Source organism: Centroberyx gerrardi, chromosome 9, assembly GCF_048128805.1.
Source record: "Centroberyx gerrardi isolate f3 chromosome 9, fCenGer3.hap1.cur.20231027, whole genome shotgun sequence".
Lineage (NCBI taxonomy): Eukaryota > Metazoa > Chordata > Actinopteri > Beryciformes > Berycidae > Centroberyx > Centroberyx gerrardi.
In genome coordinates this window covers 11,701,581-11,723,083 of record NC_136005.1, presented here as the reverse complement: position 1 = coordinate 11,723,083, position 21,503 = coordinate 11,701,581, and the positions used below count along the sequence as shown (strand labels likewise).

The 21,503-nt window shown below is 41.5% G+C and overlaps 2 protein-coding genes across 4 annotated transcripts; both read right to left on the bottom strand.

Annotated features, from left to right (window-relative positions):
- Window positions 1-4,234: 4,234 nt before the first annotated feature.
- On the bottom strand, window positions 4,235-8,979 carry loxl5a (lysyl oxidase-like 5a). Its single transcript, XM_078285708.1, has 7 exons — window positions 7,935-8,979; window positions 7,603-7,711; window positions 6,724-6,861; window positions 6,139-6,295; window positions 5,724-5,819; window positions 5,137-5,252; window positions 4,235-4,967 (listed from the first exon to the last, which is right to left on the bottom strand). Exons 1-7 carry the CDS (start codon window positions 8,977-8,979, stop codon window positions 4,961-4,963), a joined length of 1,668 nt encoding a protein of 555 aa, XP_078141834.1. The 3' UTR covers window positions 4,235-4,960.
- A 7,137-nt stretch (window positions 8,980-16,116) lies between these two features.
- On the bottom strand, window positions 16,117-20,556 carry mibp (muscle-specific beta 1 integrin binding protein). 3 transcript variants are annotated; one of them, XM_078285765.1, is made up of 8 exons: window positions 20,333-20,556; window positions 19,533-19,623; window positions 18,909-18,957; window positions 18,385-18,559; window positions 17,419-17,490; window positions 17,073-17,179; window positions 16,798-16,883; window positions 16,117-16,426 (listed from the first exon to the last, which is right to left on the bottom strand). In XM_078285765.1, exons 1-7 carry the CDS (start codon window positions 20,356-20,358, stop codon window positions 16,798-16,800), a joined length of 606 nt encoding a protein of 201 aa, XP_078141891.1. In that variant the 5' UTR covers window positions 20,359-20,556; the 3' UTR covers window positions 16,117-16,426. The 3 variants fall into 3 exon arrangements, with proteins under 3 accessions (XP_078141891.1, XP_071777885.1, XP_071777886.1); XM_071921784.2 differs by having other exon boundaries at window positions 16,117-16,429; window positions 20,333-20,555; XM_071921785.2 differs by lacking the exon at window positions 18,909-18,957 and having other exon boundaries at window positions 16,117-16,429; window positions 20,333-20,555.
- Window positions 20,557-21,503: the final 947 nt, after the last annotated feature.

Genomic DNA, 21,503 nt, shown 5'->3' with positions numbered 1-21,503 from the left:
TACATTGCAATGAACTGGAGGGATGAATTTGAATTTCAATTCAGTGGCCTCTCTCACATGATCCCTGTTGTTTGGATACAGAGATTAAAAATAAAAATCTTTGGCAATGCCTTTTGAAGCACTAATTAATTTGACCTAGCTTCACATTGCACTGTTTTTGTGAAGCACTCTCAAAATACCATGTTTTCTATTTTCTGTTCTAGGAAATCTTGAACTGAATGAATGAATACTTGTGCCTCCTTGTAGTCAAAATACTCAAAATACAAACTGTGAGTAGAAGTGCTGTTCTCTTACAGTATTACTGCTAAAACCACCTATCAGTCTTTCTCTTTATACAAACAAGCATTATGTCTGCCCAGTCTCAGTAACAAATACATGTGCATTCCTCTCATTTTCACAGTAGAACAACAGTTTGTATTACAGGAGACAAGAACAGCCCAGTACTCTCATGCCTGTTTCTGTCTGTCTGTGTGTGTGTGTGTGTGTGTGTGTGTGTTTTTATGAGTATGTCTCTGGACCCATAAAGCGCCCTCTTCATGGAGCGTGACAGATGAACAGATGTATGGGACGAAGGGAGACGTCTTAACCTCGGCAGACACTCATGTGTAAAACCCATAAAACAATACAAACATTTAGAAGCAAATTCAAACCAAAAATATCTGGATCGTTTCAGTTGAATAACCTCTCCTCCCCCTCTCTCTCTTCACACTCCTCCGCTCCACTTCTCCACCCCTACTTCCCCCCCTCGCAGCTTCATCCGGATGGCCTCCCTGCCCAATCCCACTTCCTAGCCCAAAAATAATAGAATAACAGGATTTAACTCAGTTAGAAATGAGCATGCATCCACTCAGATGGCCTACTGGCTATTTTGGTATTTGCACAGCAGCTCAGAGGGGAAAAGTACAGGGGCCATTGAGCACACATTCTTCTATTTCAAACAGGGAAACCTGTTAAAAGTGTAATGATGTGTAAATGGTCGGAACGGGGAGTCCTTGTCCTGCCCAGATAAACATTGTTTCCTTTTTCAAGACGTCAGACACTGCTGTGTAATACCAGAAGGAGAGAAAAACACTCTTGTTATTTCCATCACGCTCACAAAAACAGCTTCTTCCCTTTGCTGCAAACAAACAGCTCTGCCATTGATATAAAGCAAACACAGACCACATATCCAGACAAATAATTTGCATTGATTTGACACTGAATTATTTGATTAATGATGGAAGCTCAAATTCCAGACTCTACACATGCAATATTGTCAGTGTTAAAAAAATCAACACTATGTAAATCCACACCCAGCACAGTTAATCCACTCCAGAGACAAATCAGCTCTATGAGTGAACAAACAACTCTTCAACAACTCAACACTCGTCAACTCAAAATAATTGTCATTGAGAAATCAACACTGAAAACTTGCTCTGTACCTGATTTTTAGGTTGATTACACCCATGATTTTGCATCATTTTTAAGATCAGACCCAATCCACACTAGACAGCAATATGTCTAGTGTTAATAGACTAAGTGTTGATATTTCAGTGACAATGATTTATAGTTGACAAGTGTTGATTGAAGTGTTGTTTGTCCACTCATAGAGCTGATCTGGCTCTGGAGCAGGAGCTCAAAACTATCTAAAAGTGTTACATTAACTCTGATGGGGTTATCGACTGATATAACCACTGGCATGGTGTTTTTTACACTCTGAGTTAAATTAACACTGACAGCAGTTGTGGAAAGAGTACTAAAATATCCTACTCAAATAGAAGTATTGTTACTTTGCTGAAATTGAACTTAAGTAGAAGTAAAATTACTGGTATAAAAATCTACTGAAGTGAAAGTAAAAAGTAGCTCATTTAAAGTGTAGTAAAAGTTACTGAGTTACTTTTTTTAGAAAAGAGAGCGGTGTTAGATGCGATCTTTCCCACGCAGTTCTAAAAGGATGAGAGGACAGAATACAAACTAGATTATTTCAATTGGAAAAAAATGAAAATTACAGTAAAGACAGATTATTCTCCTCTTCTTTGGTAACTGACCGTTCACTGTGAATGGCTCCACAATTTGTCAATTTATGATGGTCCAGTTTGTGTTACTTATGGGAAGCCTACAAAAATGTATATTCTGTAATGGATGTGATTTAAAATGTAGCTAAGTACAACACTTCAGCAAAAACGTACTTAAGTAAAAGTTAAATTGCTGAAAATGAGTGAAAATACTTAATAAGTAATAAGAACAAGTAGGCCTAGACAAAAAAGCTGAGTGAATGTAATTAGTTTCTTCCACCCTTGACTGACAGTTTTGCTGTGTATGTCTGTAGGAAGAACAACAGAATGACTGCTATCATGTGTCCCAGTGGTCACAGTGGTCTCGCCTGTTGGCTCTGGGACTTGTTGACTGGGAGTCTCAGACAGTCGGGCCTCTGGACCGCCATCACAAACACAGTCAGCCTGTGATAAGGACGGTTTGGCCCTGGCACTGCTGATGTCAGCAGTCTCCTGTCCGGTTTTCCTGGCTGGCTGTGAAACTGTGGAATTTCTCTCCTCCTCGCCATCTCCAGCGGCCGGGCCGGGGGCAGGCAGGGGCGCCCCGCTCCTCCGCCCACCCTGCACGCCCCGGAGGCTTAGCGTGTCTGCCTGCCCTCAGCAAACATCGCCCGCAGCCGCGGAGGAGGCTCTGCCCCGGCCCCTGACCCTCCGTCACACTCAAATTCACATCAGGGGCTCACCTCTACGGCCGTCTGACTAAAGATGGTGTAGGCTCGACAAAAAGGCCATGTTTGGATAAGAGGATGACAGACATCTGGGTGGGTGGGGGTTGCAGATTGGGTTCAAACTCAGTGTGATGTGGACATGTGTGGCACAGTAATATTTCAAAAAGATATTTCCTAATCTCCAAGGCTTACCCAATTCCTGAATCCTGTGCTTTTCTGATTGCATTTCAATAGTGTACAGTAGTAATACAGTGTGATTCTCTCAGTCCAATCACTCATGCTCTTTCATCTGGTTCTGGCTTTCTGGATGCCTTCATAACATGCAAAGAATAAAATAAAAGGGGGAAATGGTCTCATCAGCATTAAAGTCCAACTAGAGCAAACCAGGGCCAACGCAAACCTGACTGAAGAGAGACCCACACTCTTACCACGGCACTGTAGTGGAAAGGTTAGCGATCGCCTGCAGCCTAGCCTCAGGATGAGCCCAGCTGCCTCCAGGCTCAGAGCCTGAAGCCAGACTACTGTGGGACTGAGTCAGTGAGTGAGCCGAGCAGCTTCAGTACAGTTTGTCTGATGCTGTAAAGAGCCGCAGCAGGGAGAGAGAGAGAGACTGTACTCCATGACCTCAGCACCCACCTGTCTGCCTGCGCCTCTCATAAACATCTCAGAGCTATTTCCTTCTCCCAAGTGCTGCGCATGAAAATGAGGCTTTCTATCGAGTCCAAAATGCCACTCGCTCCCATCATATTGTGTTATTTCCGCATTTTCCAGTGTGGTTACATTGTCAGTGATGCAGGTTTATTTCTTTGAATGTATTAGAATTTCAATTTATTTAATTGGTCCAGTTCATATAGCAGGATTCATCTGACAGGCTACAGTGGGAGAGAAACCTGTGAGAGATGTGTCACTATATAATGGAGGGTGACCCTCCATACATCTGATCAAACAATAAACTTTAACTTCCATGGTATGTTTGACATTATAAGACGATGAGGCAATGTATTTGTCTTGGGCAGCAAATAGCAGTGTTACTCGAAAAAAGAGAAAAAGAGTGAATTGTGTTCAGAATAGTTCTAGGGATTGGTTATATGTTTCCAAGTACCAATGAGACAGTGTCCTTGACATTATGTAAATACAGAAATTCCTAGACACTTTACATGGAGTTAATGTCTTTTCCAATCATTCAGCATAACATGAGGAGCCTGGTGAACACACGCAACAACAGGCTCATGGTGTGTTTTACTTTCTCCTCCATTTCCTAAGTGGGATAATTTCATACATTTCTCTGAGGTGTGATCTGTTATTCCAAATCATTTAAACATTTACCACTCCACACTCTAATGGCGTTCAGCTCGGCTTGTATTGTACAGACAGACTGTTGAGTGTAAGAATGACATCATGCTGTAAAATATTTGTTCAAATTATCTTGTCAATGGGTGTTATTTTAAATACAAACTTTAATTACCAGAGTGTAGAGAGAAAGAATAAGGCTTTGGTCTTCAACGGCATTTTGGTCTCCAAAAATTCTGGCAACCTTTATTATAAAATACAATTTTACAAAATTAAGTACAACTTTCAAACATTCAAATACCCTTTCATTAGTATCCAAAAGAACAGACTATACATTATCACTGCACTGTTGAACAGTGGCGGAGTGCTTTAGCAGTACAAAGCTAATACACATTAACGCACAAAATTATACGAGCCATAAAAATGCATACATAGGAATATTTGGATTTTTTATATTGTAACAGTACACATTATATATGGCTCGTTTTAACACATAATGGTCTATGGATCTATCTTCAAAACAAAATGTTAATAACCTTTCAGCAGAGAAGAGCACCATTGGCCTTCTACAAAATAAGCACCGACTCAGTCACACAGTGTGACTGAAAGAATTTAAATGACTTCTTGAAGATTTGAATGCTTATTTTGCCTTCATTTATGAATCATGCTAACATGCTTTGTAAGGCTTTGCCCAAGGCTGCTGCACATATACAACCAACAGTACAGTCATGCCTTGCTTAAGTGAAAAAATCTCTATTATAAATAAGATAACTCAGCTTTACATAGACCTATTACACATTAACCTATCTAGCTGTAGCTATATCTTATGTTATTACCTGGAATGAACAGACTGATTTAGGTTGTAGCAGACAGCTTACTGTTAAAGTGCTGAGGAACAGAGTATCTACATTAACAGCAACAAGAACATATTGACTGCGTGTGTCATGGTGAGTCTGGCCATCAGTCAGGTTAGCTTCTGTGAAACAAAAAAACAGACACACAAACACAGACATTGGTGAAGAGCTCTTCTATATATTTGTGAACTTACTGTATAACAACTGAATGACAATTACATATACTAGGGTGAATGGATACATTTCATTATAAAGTACTGAAATGCAGATGTTTCTGAGTGTTTGACTTACGCAGTGATCCTGCAGTTCCTGGCCTGGACGTAGGTCCCTGTGTACCTGATGTCACATCGCACCTCGTTGTTGGAGAAATCTGACTCCTGAACCAGCTGAGAGGGATTCACTGTCACCTGGGAAACACGTAAGACAGAGATGATGGTGACAGTGTGAATAAAGAAAACATCGCACTGTTAAGAGCCTCTCAGTTTAGATGATTTGATTTGATTTGATTTGATTTGATCGGAGTGGACTGGAATGGATTGGATTGGATCGTCTCTGTTCAATTCAATTTAATTTGATTCTTCTCAATTCAATTTGATTCAATTTGATTCAATTTGATTTGATTTGATTCGATTCAGTTCAGTTCAGTTCAGTTCAGTTCAGTTCAGTTCAGTTCAGTTCAGTTCAATTCAATTCAATTCAATTCTATTCTATTCTATTCTATTCTATTCTGTGTCCATCTTAAGACCTAGACTCACATATTAACTTTTGAATGACATCTACTGTATCTCTTTTGAGATACAATAGATTAATTAATGAAGTTCATCATTAATGCGCTGCTTATTTAACTGAAGTCTCCTACTGTGATTCTGTGCTCCCACCTTGAGAATGTAGTTTCCCGGCGGTACGTCTGTGATGTCGATCCACTGGCAGTCGATGTTGGCGTGATAGGTATCATAGCAACCTGGACCGAGCCCCTGAGAAAAATACACACGTGTGCAAAAGTATGAGATACCCACACCTGATATGGCTCCTAAAGGCATGGACTTTCTGACAGCTTGACAAAATGCATGAATTTCTATTTCTAATGTATGGATGACAGAAATGAAAGAATTGCTAAATTAGACTAATTAATTAACCAATCAACATTCAATAAATCAAATAACCAAACAAATGTGAAAAATGAATGAATTAATCAATTAATGGATGGAATGATGGATGGGTGGATGGATGGATGGACAGATGGATGGATGAATCAATGGAAAAATAAATAAATCATAGACCAGGCAGACGGACCTGTGTGTGAGCGGTGCAGGCGAAGCGTCGCCGTATCCCCGGGTCACAGGAAGTGTCCTCCAGACAGAAGCTGGCTTTGTGTCCCTCAGCCACCTTCCTTCCAGTCAGGACGTCCAGCAGGTCGTAGTTACTGAAGGCCTCCATGCTGTGGTAATGCCTGGGGAGATCAGAAGCAGAGCAGAAAGACAGTTTTATTGTAACAAATGTAATGTAAAAAGCCCCCTAGTTGCAAATAATTCTTATCATTTGATATGAGCAGGCTGGATCCACAGATAACTGGGGTTTTCTACATAAGACAATTCATGGAGTACAAGAGAATTTAGACTATCACAGGAAAGTATCTGAAAGTAAATTTTGTACACTTTTCTGTGATTGACAACTTAGCTGACACTATCTTAACTGTCCTGATGTAGTAAAATCCACCCATCTGGTACTCTAAGTAGGTTAAAACCCAAGCCTGCATGCACACTATACCAGTATGTGTGTGTGTGTGTGTGTGTGTGTGTGTATGTGTATGTGCATGCACTTGCTCCATTATTTGTATGCATGCAGGTGAGTGTGTGCGACGGCATGTTGTGAACTCACTGGTGACAGCTGTGCCATTCCCACTCGTGTCTGGGCTTCACTGGGAGGAAGTCTGCTGTTCCCTGGTTCTTCACCCGCTGGGGGAACCGCAGCAGAACCCGGTAGTCCAGGTCGCTCACACTCGCATGGTACGCAGACCTGGAGGGACAAGGAGGAGCAAAACCTAGCGCATCATATAACACTAAGATGCTTTTTAGAAACCTATAATAGATAGAAACTAAAACATCAGGACATTGTGAATGCTGAGAGGGCTGAAAAAGAAATAGAAATCCAAATAGAAAGCCAGACTTTAAAGGACAGGGAATATCCCCAAAATATACTGCCTGTATGTTTGGTTGCCATATAAATCACACTGTACTCCACACATTTCACTGCACATTGAACTCCTTTCACTCCTCATTAGCCAGTTGACATTATTGTGATTCAGAGGCGACCAGAGGGCGGTTTTGGGTTTTGCCTCAGTAGTTTTTACATTCACCTCAGGAATCCACAGCCTTTCATTTTAGAGTTTATTTTACTTGGCAGAGTGGCTGCTCAGATCAGAGGAGAGAATCTCGGTCGGTTGCCAGGTTTGTGTGGAGCCGCTCTGTCACTCAGCTGTAGCTTCCAAATGGGATAGGACCAAGTATGTCTGGTCAACACACATCCTAATGTGGCAACCATAGGAAGCTTATACTGTTATTATTACTTTGTCTTTATTTATACATGTCTCATTGCCATTTATGTCTAAATGTATAAAGATTTATTACACAATAGAGAGAGCACCTGCATTTCACATAGAACAATCATACCACAGGAACAAACCCAATGACTAAAATGTATGATCACTGATTGACTCATTGCTGATGGCTTAATGCAGTGTCAAAGACCTGTAGCTACCTGGAAAGACAGTTCTCCTCAGCAGCACAGCGGAGTGCATACATCTGCACTCTCTGGATGTAAGAGGCAGCTTGGATGTAATAGGGGTCAGGAATCAGGTCTGGGAGACCTGTGGAACACAATGAATCCACACTGAGAAATCTGTCTAGAACGAGGTGTTCTTTATTTATTTATTGATTATTCTCAACATAGCGTAGAGAGTTTGGGGTGCTAAAAATAAAGAACAGTCTAGGCTTTACAAAAAGTAAAAATGTACATTTCAAAAATTCACACAGCATGTGTGTAAAATACATTTCATATACTTTAGTTTTAAATCCTCCGAACTGTCTTACCATTGTGGAAGAACCTGGTGCCGTAGCCCGTCCCCGGTGGCTGGTGCACAGGGACCCTGTTCCTGCTGTCTGGTGGGTACACATTATAGAAAACTGAGTTCCTGTGATGAATACTGTGTGGATCCCGAGCATCATCCCTTACTATGTTGCCCGTAGTCCGTGTTGTTTCAGGCCTTGGGCGAGGAAAATGTGTCTCTACGGCGTTGCTGGACAGCGCTGTGGGGGAAACATTTGACTCCGGTGAGACTCTGGTTATAGAGTGCGCTCTGTGCGCGCTGCGAGTGTCCCCTATATTGGATTGCTGCTGGATGCGGCGTCCGTTCCCACCATCCTCAGCGATGCTGACCCATCCAGATGTGTTAGGTGACCGGACAGTTGATTCTGGGCTCTCAGATCGTCGACTAGCGCCTCGACTGTGCGTAAAGTCCGGTGATCTTACCGGTGGCGCAGTGGCTTGTGGCAGTGGACCCGGCGGACCAGCATCATCCCCCGGTGGGCTCCGTCCTCCTCTCGGGACCCCGCTGCCAGAGAACTCCTGCATGGTGGTGAGAGCGGGAGCGGTGCCGTTAGACGAGGGTTGGCGTGAACGGTATCCCGCAACCATAGTCTCTCCCGTGGGTGCGATGCGCGGTGGGGGCCGATTCCGTGCGCCCGAGGTGGGTCGACGCGTGGCGAGCAAATACTGACCCGCATCGGCACCAAGAACCGACGCATCCAGTTGAATGCGGCCATTTCGTTGAGAGTAAACCCCGGCTCTCTCGTCTAGATCTGCAGATCTAGTTCTGGAGGATCTGCTCAGCACAGCAGGGGGCTGCAGTCGGTTAATGTGATGTTTTGCCGTCAGGACGAGCTGAGTCTGCCTCCTCGCCTGTATAGGTGCGTGATATTGAGCCCCTGTGCTCAGTAAACTGTACACCCGACCGTTATTCTCCCACTGAATCCGGTTTCTCCACGGTCCGGCACGTGCGTGTAAATGGTGCTGACCTGTGCCCAAATGCACCAGAACATCAAGTAAGCAAATTAATACAAAAGCAAACTTCTCCATGGCTATAAGTCTTGGTGTTTCTATCTGAAGAGCTCCAGCACTGAGACATTAACTAGCCTACATTTGATTTTGACACTTCTGTGAAAATGTGGGTGATGTTTCAGGTGGTGTTTTGAACACACCTGATTCCGTCACGCAGTTGCGCACAGCATCGCAGTAGAGAATATTTGGGTTGAGACGTCCTCAAGTGTTTGTAATGTAATGCGATCGCTTACTTTCAGAAAATGACTTTATCCACCCATGCACACAGAGAGGAGCAGTTTTTTTTCTTTAAAATGTCTCAGTTTAACTATTTCGTCACCGCTGATTGGGTGGGTTTCATAATTTGTTCGGCATTTTTATTTTTGCGTAGCCTAGTTGTTAACTGTCCAGACATTGTGTCCAGGTGAGTAAAGAGTAGCACGCACTACCATGAGAAAAACAGTTTATCCAAAATAACTGTCGGTGAGTTTCAGCTGAAACCCTTCCCATTCACGCCATGACGCACAGACTTGTTGAATTCAACACCTGACTGACCATAATTCCAATGGTTTTTATACCATTCCTACAGGGTATAACAGTAGTATATTATAATAGGAAATAACCAAAGCATTAATGCACAGGTGGCGTGCTTCAGCGTAGCCACTGAACTGAGCCACCGTTTATATTAAGGTCAAAATGCATCAATTAAAGTGCGCTCTTTACCCAATATAACCACATGCTGTTTCTGTGAAATACATGTAGCCCTATTTCATGTTGTATACCAAAAATAAAGCAAAATTTCACTTCATAGATTGAAAGCTATTGTCCTACTACACCATCTATCCAGAGAGGTTTTTATAGGATGATGTAACAAAAAATCTTCTCATAGGCCTATGTGGGGCCTGGGACAAATTCTTACCAAATGCGGGTCAGTGATCTGGGGTTCTGATACATTTTGGGAACTCAGGTTAGAGGACGGGCCTCAGGGCGTGTATTCAGTCTGGCACCTCAGCCACATACACACTAATGTATGAGGCCAGACCGACCTCTTTGCCACATGATGGCAGTCGACTCTCACAGAAAGTCAACGCTGCACTCCCATCTGTTGTAATGAAGTGTCTTTCGGTTACAGGCCAGTCCTATGTACGCCGGTGATGGAAATGTAGAATAATGGCCAGCGAGGGAAGACTGATCCTAGACCTGGTCTTAATTTCTGGCTTACTTTTCAAACATCATGGGAATCCTCTGTGCACCTGAATCAGCCCAGGAAAACCACTGTTCTTGCTTTACGACCTGTCGCCAAGTTTCCTTCCATATATGGAAGTGCCATAGGTGCGACGCGACTCCTATTTTTATCTGACATGAAAAAATCTCGTGACTTTTGCGTGGGGTCCACAAGATCCCGTGGTCTGTCACCGCGTCACGGCTCAAGTTTCTGTGGAGGCTCTTTAGTGGCGAATATGAATAAAGATGAAGTCTGAAGTGACAATAAAGTGCTGTTAAGTAATTGAGTCCAAGACAAACATCAGTCCTCCTTTAGTTTTGCAATTCATACTAGGCTATTAACGATGTCACATGCATTTCCTACCAATATGATGCTTTACCTGTTAATTTATTACAATCACTTGTTATTTTCCTATCAAGATGGCCATGTGGTGATGTAACAGAATACTATGAATAGGGAATAATCAATGTCAAGTTTAATCAAATTTTACAATTCTCTTAAATGTCAAATGTCTATTGATGTGGCATAATCAAAACTGATAAAAAACCATGCCATCCAATGTTTAATTAATTGGTAGAGCATCTCCAGTATAATTTATCTATTTTAATCTCTCCAGGTAGGTCTGGCCTCCATGTCGTTCCTGTCTAACCATGAACGGTGTATGACACACATTTTCTAGTCCACAGACAATTGCATAATCTGTATCTAGCTGGATATGTGTGTTATATGTGTTGCCAGATATTCTATGCTGCTCTTTCCACCATCCAGTCTGTTACAGGATGGACAGTCTCAGAGTGTCTGAAACCAATCCACTACTTGGCCTTAGGCCAGTTCAAGATGCAGCTCTTTAACAGTATGTGTTACATGTTATATGTTTACTGTTGTACTGTATGAGCACCTGTTCTGTATAGCATATACGCTGGAATTATAATAATGTAATTCATATTAAGTAACATTAAGATATGAAAATATTGCATTAATGAATTTGATTGGGTTGTTGCTCCCACACTCACTTGGACATCAAGTTCAAGGACTTTTCAGTGACTTTCAAGGTCTTGTTTGGTGAAATTTAAGGACACAAAATTGGCATGTTTTTTTGGGGGTAAGACACGACATTGGTCAAAATTACACAACAGAGGCCTAATTTTTACTTGTGATCTTGTCAATTCAAGACATCATCATTAATTTTAAAACTTATATCAAAGCAAATATCCCTCCCAGGGTTTTCCTCAGGATGTAGGACAGAGAGCGGTCCAGAGAGCTGAGGTATATTGATGAATTTGGGTGCTACATTAAAAAAAAAAAATACTTTCAAGGACATCCATTAATTTTCAAAGACTTTTAAGGCCTTAGTTTATTTTTCTCAAATCCACAAACTTTCAAGGATTTTCAAGGCCCGTGTGAACCAAGCATAACCCATGTACATGCCCAGAAAGAATACTACTTTGCAGAAGGCTAGTAGCAGGGACTTCAGGCTTTCCATCTGTCTGTCTTTGGAAAGCCTGAAGAGATTGTGGATTGAAACCAAGTGGGTGAGCGACTGTGAGACGGCCTCACCTTTCCCCTGCTTCGCCCCCATCCAGCCTGAGCTGCAGCACTTTGCGGCTGCTGGGACATGTGGATAGGCCGGTAGCTACTAGCTAGGTGCCAGTCCCGAGGGAATGAGGAACACGCCAGCCATCTTGCTGCGGATTAGAAGAGGTCAGCCTGTGTAAAAACCTCCCGTATCTCCTGCTCCCCTGACACGGCAAGAATCCCCGCTAAATATACTCACACACCCTGGCAAGCACTCAGAGCCTTTCAGCAATCTGTGTGAGTGTACATATCCATGAGTGAGTGTGAGAAACGGGCGAAAGGGAAGTGTGTGTGTATGAGAGAGAGAGAGAGAGAGAGAGAGAGAGAGAGAGAGAGAAAGAGAGAGAGGGGCAGAGGCCAGGTCTAGTTGGCTCAGGCTGGCTGTGGCTGGATGGGTGTCATTCCCTCAGTCTGGCAGGTGCTCTCTCTCTCTGCGTAAGTCACCCAGTGCCACACCTCCGTCCCTCCCTCGTTGACACACAACCATCAATGAAGATATTTCAGATTGTTTTATTTATTTATTTGAACTTGAGAGAGACCTGGCGAAGAGAGCAACATGAAGACAAACATAAAAGTTGCAGCCGGATTACATATAACATGTACAAAAGCAAAATACAATAAAAATCATATAGAAGGTAAGAGCAAAGTCAATTCTTTCTATGTTAGTGCTCAAACAGCAGTAGTTTGCCTCAAAATAGGAGGTTAAGAAGGTTTTTGACTGGAAGGTCGTGGGTTCGAATTCACGGACTGACCTGGAAACTCTGGGTGGGGAAAGTGAACAAATCATCGCTCTCTCCTCCCTCAGCCACCACTGTCATAGGTGCCCTTGAGCAAGGCACCCACCCACCCATCCACCCCTCAACTCCTGCTCAGTGGCCAGTATTTGTGTTGGTGCTTGGCAGCTCCCAGGTGTGAAATGTGTGGAACTGTGTGAATGTGAAACAGGGTGTTGCTGGAAAAGAGCAAACGTGCTCAGTCGTCTTTCCCTGGATAAATAAAGGTTACAAAAAAAAACATCCATTCATAGCAGGTTTAAACTCACAGAGAGTGACCAGCTCTTTCTGTTTTTTTGCAATGAGTTCCACAAGGAGGAAGCAGAATACATGAAAGCTGTTTGCTTAATTCACTTATAAACCACAGGGAGGGAGAGAAAACAAAAACACATCCTGTGATCATAAACAGTAATTTCCAACATGTTTTTTTAGAAATATACAAGTACATATAAATAGGAAGCAGATCCAGGATGGCATTGTAGATAAAAATACACCAGTGATTGAGTCTTACAACGATGAGTAAGAGTATTTTCCAGTCAGTGATAAACCTCAATGCTCCATGACACACAGGCACAAACACGCTGACAGCAGGCTTGTGAATCCAAAACAAATTCCAGATTTTGACATTTATCAATAAGAAGGAAATCACTGAAAAATGTTTGATCCTTTTGATTCTCGCACTTAATTCTCTGTAAACAGCATTTCACAAGGTTGGAAAACAACAGCTGATTTATCACATACATGCTTGTAGGTCATCGTGACCATGTGATGAGAGCCAACCATCGCAGCCCTCTATTCCAAAATTACATTTAAGAGATATAGCACAGGTGAACAGGTTGTGTCCCATCACTCACACTCACACACACACACACACACACACACACACACACACACTGCCAAGCAATAACATTATAAAAAGGAACACAGCCTGCGTGCTTAACATTACCTCAGTGACCCACCTGACAGGCATTAAGCTTCAGCAACAGCAACATTTCACAGTTTCACCCTGTTCCTGGACACAATCCTGTCATAATAATAATCAACTTTATTTATAGAGCTGCTTTGAACTGCTTTAGAAAAATAAAACAAATAGCAGTAAAAATGGAATGAGAACGCAAAGAAACAACACAATTAAAAGAGCACAGTAGGCTTGACAAAGAAAAGGCTATAAAACGTCTATATCCTATTTAGAAAGGTTCACACTGGTGATGGTGGATGTGCTGCAGCCACATGGTTCGTCCACGCCGAGAGAAATTAGGTCAGGTTCGTCCAGGAAAATGTCTAGACGGGATTTGTTTTCCTGGAGGTTAACCTTTCGATGTAGAGTTTACTGTAAAGAAAGCTTGGAATAATGCAGGCACTGTTTCACACTAAGCTGTCTGTATGTGCGTTAGACTCTGTCAGTAACGTGTGTACGTGCTGCAAACCTGCTGAGCGTGTTTGAGAGTGTGTGTGTGAATCTATACCTTTTGTGTTAGCGTGTGTGTGTGTGGAAAAGCTGATTATTTGTGTCAGGGCAATGGGAGTGTGTCTGAGGAAAGTTTTCAGTGAGTCAACTGAGACCAACAGCGTCAGCCGCATGTTTATGAAAACGACCAAACACACAGAAATATTTAGTTCTGCAAATATCTTATGTGTATTTGTAGTAAAATGTGTTATGTGGGGCATTAGATTAGTATTGAGCCACAAGGTGTGAGAATATATGTTTTGTCCATGTGTCTTGTACTGAACTTTATGACATGAAAAATGCTGCATTATTGTATTGATTTCAGTCAGATGTGAACGAGAGAGAACTTATTTATGTCATTTTATTATTTGTTTTATCCCCTTTGAATGTCCCCCTTCCCCTTTTTTTCTCATTTCTAAACATCATTATTATTTGTCTATTTGTATGTACATGTGATAAAGTTTGAAAATTCAATAAAATATAAATCATAAAAAAAAAAAGAAATATGTTCTGTCCTCTCCAATAGCCGCCATGATTCAGGTCATAGTTGCGACTAGCAGATGTTTGTCCTTGCTGAGCGTGAGTCACCTCTGTGCATGTTTCCAGGGTCACCACACACACACATACACACACACACACACACTGCTGTCATTTTTAGCATGCAGAGTCCAGGCCGGTGTGGTTTAGTCTGAGGCCTGCGGTCGGCTCAGCAGCACGTCCGCCTGTTAGGCTTTCACAACAATCAACCTTCTCACTCCATTGTCACCAGATTACACAAGACACGACACGCTTCATGTGTCTACAGCTGCTTTCATTTAGAACAGAAAGACTAAACCCTCACTATAATAAGATGTTAATAAAATGTCAATATAATGTAGTCACAGATCTTTTGGAACATCTTTATACAAGGATGGTGCAGAATTGCTTAGGTGCAGAGGGATAGAAAGGAAGACATGTACAAACGTGCTGTTACTTTAATCATAAACCCAACTCCAAGTTATACAGCTAGAAGTTCAGTCTTCAAACTGCAGTGCTGTAAGTCAGACTTCCCTCTGCATTTCCTTTTTTTTTTTTTTTTCTGAGTCCTGATGTAACTCCAGCTGCCTGCCAACATCCCACCTCAGGTTTCCTCAAGTGAGACTCCACAACTCCCTCACCCAATATCACTCCTGCCTGACTGAGCAGCACATTCCTGGGGGGGTAACCCCAACACACACACACACACACACAGGGAATTAAATGAACCAATATTGCACTGAACACCAGGGACAAAGCTCAGACTGATTTCGACTTACTTGTGGTTCGGATACACTTTTGTTTGTATAATGAACCATTTGTTTTATTTATTTATTCTTCCATTGACTATGGAAATGATGAGCCATATAAATCATGCACTTCCCTGCCCTTCCTTTATTTAGCGGCAATGTGATTAGCTGAAGTTCACATTGACTCCTCTGTGGCGGGATGTGGTATTTCCTTAAGGGAAATGAGTAATTATTCTGGCCTATTTATACATATGGAAACTTAGGTGATATCAGCACGTGCCTGGAGCCTCATGTGCCGCAAATCCAGCACTAATCACCTAAATCTTGTGTTTAGTTTGTGACCCACTCAGGTATCCTCTTTAGGCTATAGAGCAGAGCTATTCTGTCGCTACAGCAGTGCTGACACATGACAGGGATATAGGTGTTCGCCTCTCCTGTCACCAAAATAACCTCCAGTGACATTGGCTCAAGCCTTGGAATCAGTTCATATGGATTGTTTTCATATACTGTAATTCAGGTGTTGAGAAAATTAGTTAAGCCCACATTTGTAGCTTTTAAATTTCATATTCATGTCACACATTGTGTAGCAGGGCCAGCTGAAACTGACCTACACAACATCCAGAACGCCCCAGTTTCTTTATCTATAGTTCAGTACCAAAATAGGCTCTGGGCTTCTACATGGTATGAGTAGAAATGTTTTACTAATCTTAGGTCTCAGAATGAGAGTGAAGCTTCCTCACCTGGGTGCTACGTTGAAAAGGTTTAAGAACCGATGTAGTAAGGCACAGGAGGAATGTACTGGATACAAGAACAGAAACTCTACCCAGATGGACTCATGTCTGCATGTCAATTACATGTTTCACTTGATGACAAAGACACAGAGATGCTGGATAAATCTCCTTAACAGCAACTAATGCATTTATTTGTAGATGAATGAGATCGGTAAATGGTCCAAGAAAGGTCAGTGGTTTAACATAACTGTTAGCACAACAATGATCTGTTACACAATCACAATCACTTTAAGGGAAAAACAAAAACATTGGTCATCTGAAGATGACAAAAAGACAATATAAGTTAAACATTGCTTCAAACTATTTACAAAAAAGAAAAAGAAAAAAAAAAGAATAAAATTAGAAAAAATTCATAAAAAAGAATCCTTGGTTCTATTTACAATTTTATACAGGGATGAAGACGACTCTTCCTGCTGCAAGAAAGAATGGAAACAGTTGTTAGACAAAGTTGTACACTTAAACATTCATTCAATGAATCTTAAAAAAATCGTACCAACAGGGTTCCTACACATTTTCCATTTCTTGACTAAACTTAAACATTTTGGTTGGGGTTCAATAAAATTTATGCCAAGTCTACCAGGGCAATACGTCAACTAGCTATATATGAAATGACACTGCTTTTACAACTATAGAAACTTTGTAGTTGTATAAAAGTTGTACACCCCCCAAAGTGCAGTCTCCCTTACATTTCTAGACTTGTGCAGGAACCCTAAACCAATGTGAATTCTTATCTTGCATCACCCTAAATGGAAACCGAGCACCAGCCCATCAGCCGTCTCACCTATAAACGGTTGAGAAGTGTGTTCTGAATGTCTTCATACACCTGGTTGTAGATCTGCTCTTTTGATTTCAAACCGTCCAGGTACTCTGAAACACACAAAATGTTGCTGATCAGAAATGCACAACTTCAAAAGCTTAACATTTTCTATAAAAATATAAAAAAAGACTGTGTCAGAATCAGTTTCCTGAATAATTATACAAATTTCACCCCAAAGGAGATTGACCCTTCAAATATGTACGCAGCCAACTTGGTCAGGAAACCCAACTGACACTTACTGATATTGAAACAGCTGTCCTCCATCTCCTTCCTGTGCTTCAGGTACATGGGCCACACATGGCCGTCAAACAGGCCGGGAGGGTCTGGGACGGTGTATTGTCTTGTACTGAAAACCATGAACACTCAGTTAGGGAACTTGTAAGCTATATCACATCCATCACTCATTGTAAGAAAGTATTACAATATTATTTAATTGGTGTATCAAGTCCTTCCCACCACTAACTTGCCAATATGAAAGCTTTATGGACTTCCAAACAAATGAAATAGATAAATAACTAGATAAATGTGGGGTTTGAAAAGATTAACACTAACAGGATGTTTGGATACACTTTTCTGTCCTCTCACCTTCTCCTCCTCTTGCTCTCCTCATAGGGAACAGAGATGTAGTAGCACTTGTTGTACACATCCATCAGGGGCCTGGAGGGAAGACACAAAAGGTCAGGAACAAGCTCGTCACTTGCATGTAAAGTCTTCCTCTACGGTCAGCTGCGTCAGTCCTCACAACGCCTCTATATCTCCTGTACAGCTTGCACTACATAACCCCCACCACGCAGATAGGGTTTCAGCTGAAGCCCTTATCTCTGACTGCAGGACCGGCCCAGCGCTGCCTGCAGGACCCCGGCGCACTGCGATGAGTCCATGTGCAAGTACCAGCGGTTAGCACGTGAAAATAACACGTGACACTTTGAACTTGCACCGCCCATCAAATGTTTGTTGTTATGAATTTCTCAGAATGTTTTCTAAACAAGATGGCCTGCCCCCCATCCCATGACTGCACGTCACTGGTGTTAAGACTATAAGTGAGAGAGCTTAATTATTTTAGAGACAACTAGGGCAAGATGTTCCCCAAAATAAATAAATTCTACACATTCACAAAATAGGTACAAGTACTAGGCATTCTCATTTCTACAAATTTATTATCAATATTAAATTTGGTCAACTTATCCAATTATCCTACTTTGGATAGTTATGTCCTTTTCATGCACTTATGCTGCTACTGACCTATAAATCCCTTTATTCATTGTCCTTACCAGAATAGCTCTAAGAAACTATGTCGGATATTTGGGAAATGAGGGCAGCAAAGTACAGCTCACCGGCGGTGACTGGCACAACTTAAATTCAGCCTCTTGGGATCCCACATGAAGGAATATGGGCTTGTATGGAGGCTGATCAGGACAGTGCAACAGCATACGATAAATTCAAACTGCCATTCCCCCCACAGTTCAAACTAGAGAGCCAGACACTACAGCAATCAGTCAGGAGAAGGCTGGCACAAAACAAAGTTCAACCCAGTGAATCAAGTCAACTTACGGGTAATTGTAGAGCAGGAAGCCCTCTACGATCAGGATGTGGATCTGCTCATCATGGTCGGCCACGTCGGGGGCAGGAGACACGCTGACGCCGTGGGAGCGGGCGAACTTCACCGGGTTCTCAACCCAGCCTTTTATTGTGTTGGTCATGGCCTCCATGTCCAGAGATGTGATGACTGCAGAGCAGGAGTGATAGAGAGGTAGGATGATAGAGAGAGAGGATGGAGGACAGAGGAGGGCAAGTGAGACAGAAGAGAAAAGTAGTATAAATAGGAAGTGGGGGAGAGAAACAGAAAATAACTTAGAAGGCAGACACAAGCTAACAATGAGAAATGTATTTTGGGTTATGTTTTAAGTTACTGGGGCTTGTTATTAGAGTAATATCGATGTGGAGTGTGTGTATGTGATATTAAAAAGGCTATAATGTATGTAGTCTTAGGGGGATATTATATTACACTGAAGGGCCAGTTATGTGAATACGAAGGAAATTATTGGCAGTCTCCTGTGGTGAAATCCAGCTCTTACCATCCCACTGTTTAAAGCCGTCCTCACCGACTTCTATCTGATCGGGTTTCTGAAATAACAGTCACCAGTAAAACACTGCTGCAACCTCACAGCGATCTGAACACTTGCAGATCCCATTCACATGCCAGAACAGGAGAAGGCACGCATAAAGAGCCGCATGCAAGTTAGAAAGCGCAACGCCCAAATAAAGCGGAAAAAAATGAAATGTTATGCTTTAAGATGCCAAAAAGTTAATGGGGACAAAAGGAAGCTGTGGCCATGTTAGAAATCTTACTGAGAAGTCCAGTGCTGAAGTAATGAAGTTAATTGATTTATGGCATGTTATGTTATGGTATGGTTATTTTAGAAATCTGTACATCAGACATTTACTAGAAAAGGAAAGGCAAGAGAGGCTCATGTGGAAACACGACTGATGGTATAAATGGAGGCGACAGCAAGGTAAAGAAATAATTATGCGTAGAGATCAAGTTCATTTGCAACACTGAGGAGAGCAGAGAGCAAGGAGTGGGGGTTGGGAGTTAACCTTTGCAGCCATTACCTTGCTTGCATGCAATGTCCGTTCAAGGAAAAGGAGGCAAACTGAACCAAAGATAACTCATTTATTGTCAACTCGCTAAAACTTACCTTGAAAAAGTCATCTTGGTGCACAACACAACAGTTGGGCAATGCCTTGATCAACTTATTTGTCAGAGTGGTTTTACCACCATTAGTCACCCTGAAAACAAAAGAGACAAAATGTGATGAAAGGCAAACTATCAATGTTACATTGCTTACTATGATTATGGCTTTGACCTGCAAGCTTTGTAGCATTGTAACATTTTGATTACAGCTAAACAGCTAATTCAGCTGTAAAACTATTTAACCAAAATTTGCATCTTGTTTGTCTTCCAGAATTGGCTGAAATAAAGTGATTGAACATAGTTTCATATTTTCTAATTTAATCAAAAAATTACTAACAAGTCCATAAACAAAGGATTTATAACTTTAAGCTGTTGTTGTATTGGGGCAGACACTTGTTTTAGGACAAAAGTAGTCTCCCTCCACTTTTGAAATGAGTCTGGCGCTGAAATTTCAAATGTCCCGCTCGATCATGACAACAAACCAGCAACACCGGACATGAGTTTAAAAAGACCGGTCACCCTCCTACTGGCTGGCAGGTGATAAAACACACATGGCCAAAAACATAATTACCAATACTCAGTATGTCACTTTTATTCCAAAAGCCCTAACGTTATTAACTTGGACCAAAACACAGCTAAGGTTACCACGTGTTGTTTGTTTAACCAGCAATCCACATGTACAGCTTTGTCATTTTGACACAATAACGTTAAGTTCCCTGGTTAACTCTGAAAACCATCAGAAAGCAAATGCCGCGATTTTACCTAATAACAATGAGCTGTTTTATATTAAAAAAAATAACTTACCCGCCAATTCCTATAATGTATTTCATTTTTCCTCAATTCTTGAGAGCGCTGCTCAACTTCAGCTGAAGAAACAGCAAAACGTTGTTTTCAAAGAAGACGGGGATAAAAATCCAGAAAATACACGACAAAAAGTTATTAATTTAAATTACAGCAGAGTAGTTGTTTATCTTTGCCAGAGACTTGCTGTCTTTCTACTGTTCCATTGATAAAGAGCGCGAGCCACTGCAATTTATATCCAACTGTGACTCGACTACGTCACGCAGATACGTATACGCCCTCGTGGTAGGCACGTACTCTTCCAAGTTGCGTGCTGCGTGCCTCTCACCATACCCAATCGGTCTCCACAGATCTCTTTTTACCATCCAATCATCGTCTGCGAATTTCCATATATTTACATATTTTACAATTCTAGTCGAGCACCTGTTGTGTGTCCATCACAAAACACATACTGTACCATTGACCAGTAAATCCACCTGATACGTAACCCACTATGGAAATCTACAAGTGATGACGTCTAAATAAATAAATAGATGCTAAATAGACGGTCCATTACCAGCTCAAGGTTTATGGATGGTTCCTCAGTCAGTTTATATTAACAAAGCTGTAATGGGATAAAATGACTTTAACTGTAACTGCCAGATTTCATTTTAGTCACTTCCATTATGTCTAAAAATAAAGGTCCTCAAGTAAAATAATTAAAAACTGAAAATAAAGAACAGTAGTCTATGTAAAACACAATGTAATATATCATTGCTGTATAAATCTCCTCAAGTACTGTGATTTTAAATGGAAGAGTACTTTGATTAAGTCTTACAAAATCAAGTAAAATCTTTTCAACACACTTTTGCTATTGATCTTCCTCTCTCTATAATACACTTATTTGTCCATGTATCATATAGATATATAGGAAGCACACATAGGATATATGTAAGTAAGAGAAACTTAGAAACCCACCACAGGCTCCTTGTGTGAAGATATGTAACAGCTATAAAACAACACAACACTGTTACAGCTCCCAAACATGGCCACAGTAAATCACTGTAACAGTCTTATGTCCTTGCTTGCCTTTGAGTAAAGTGGATCCATTTCACAAATTAAGAACAAATGCACACTTTTACAATGTGATAATTCAGTCTTCCCTAAACTACAACTATCAAAGAGCTGAAAAGGC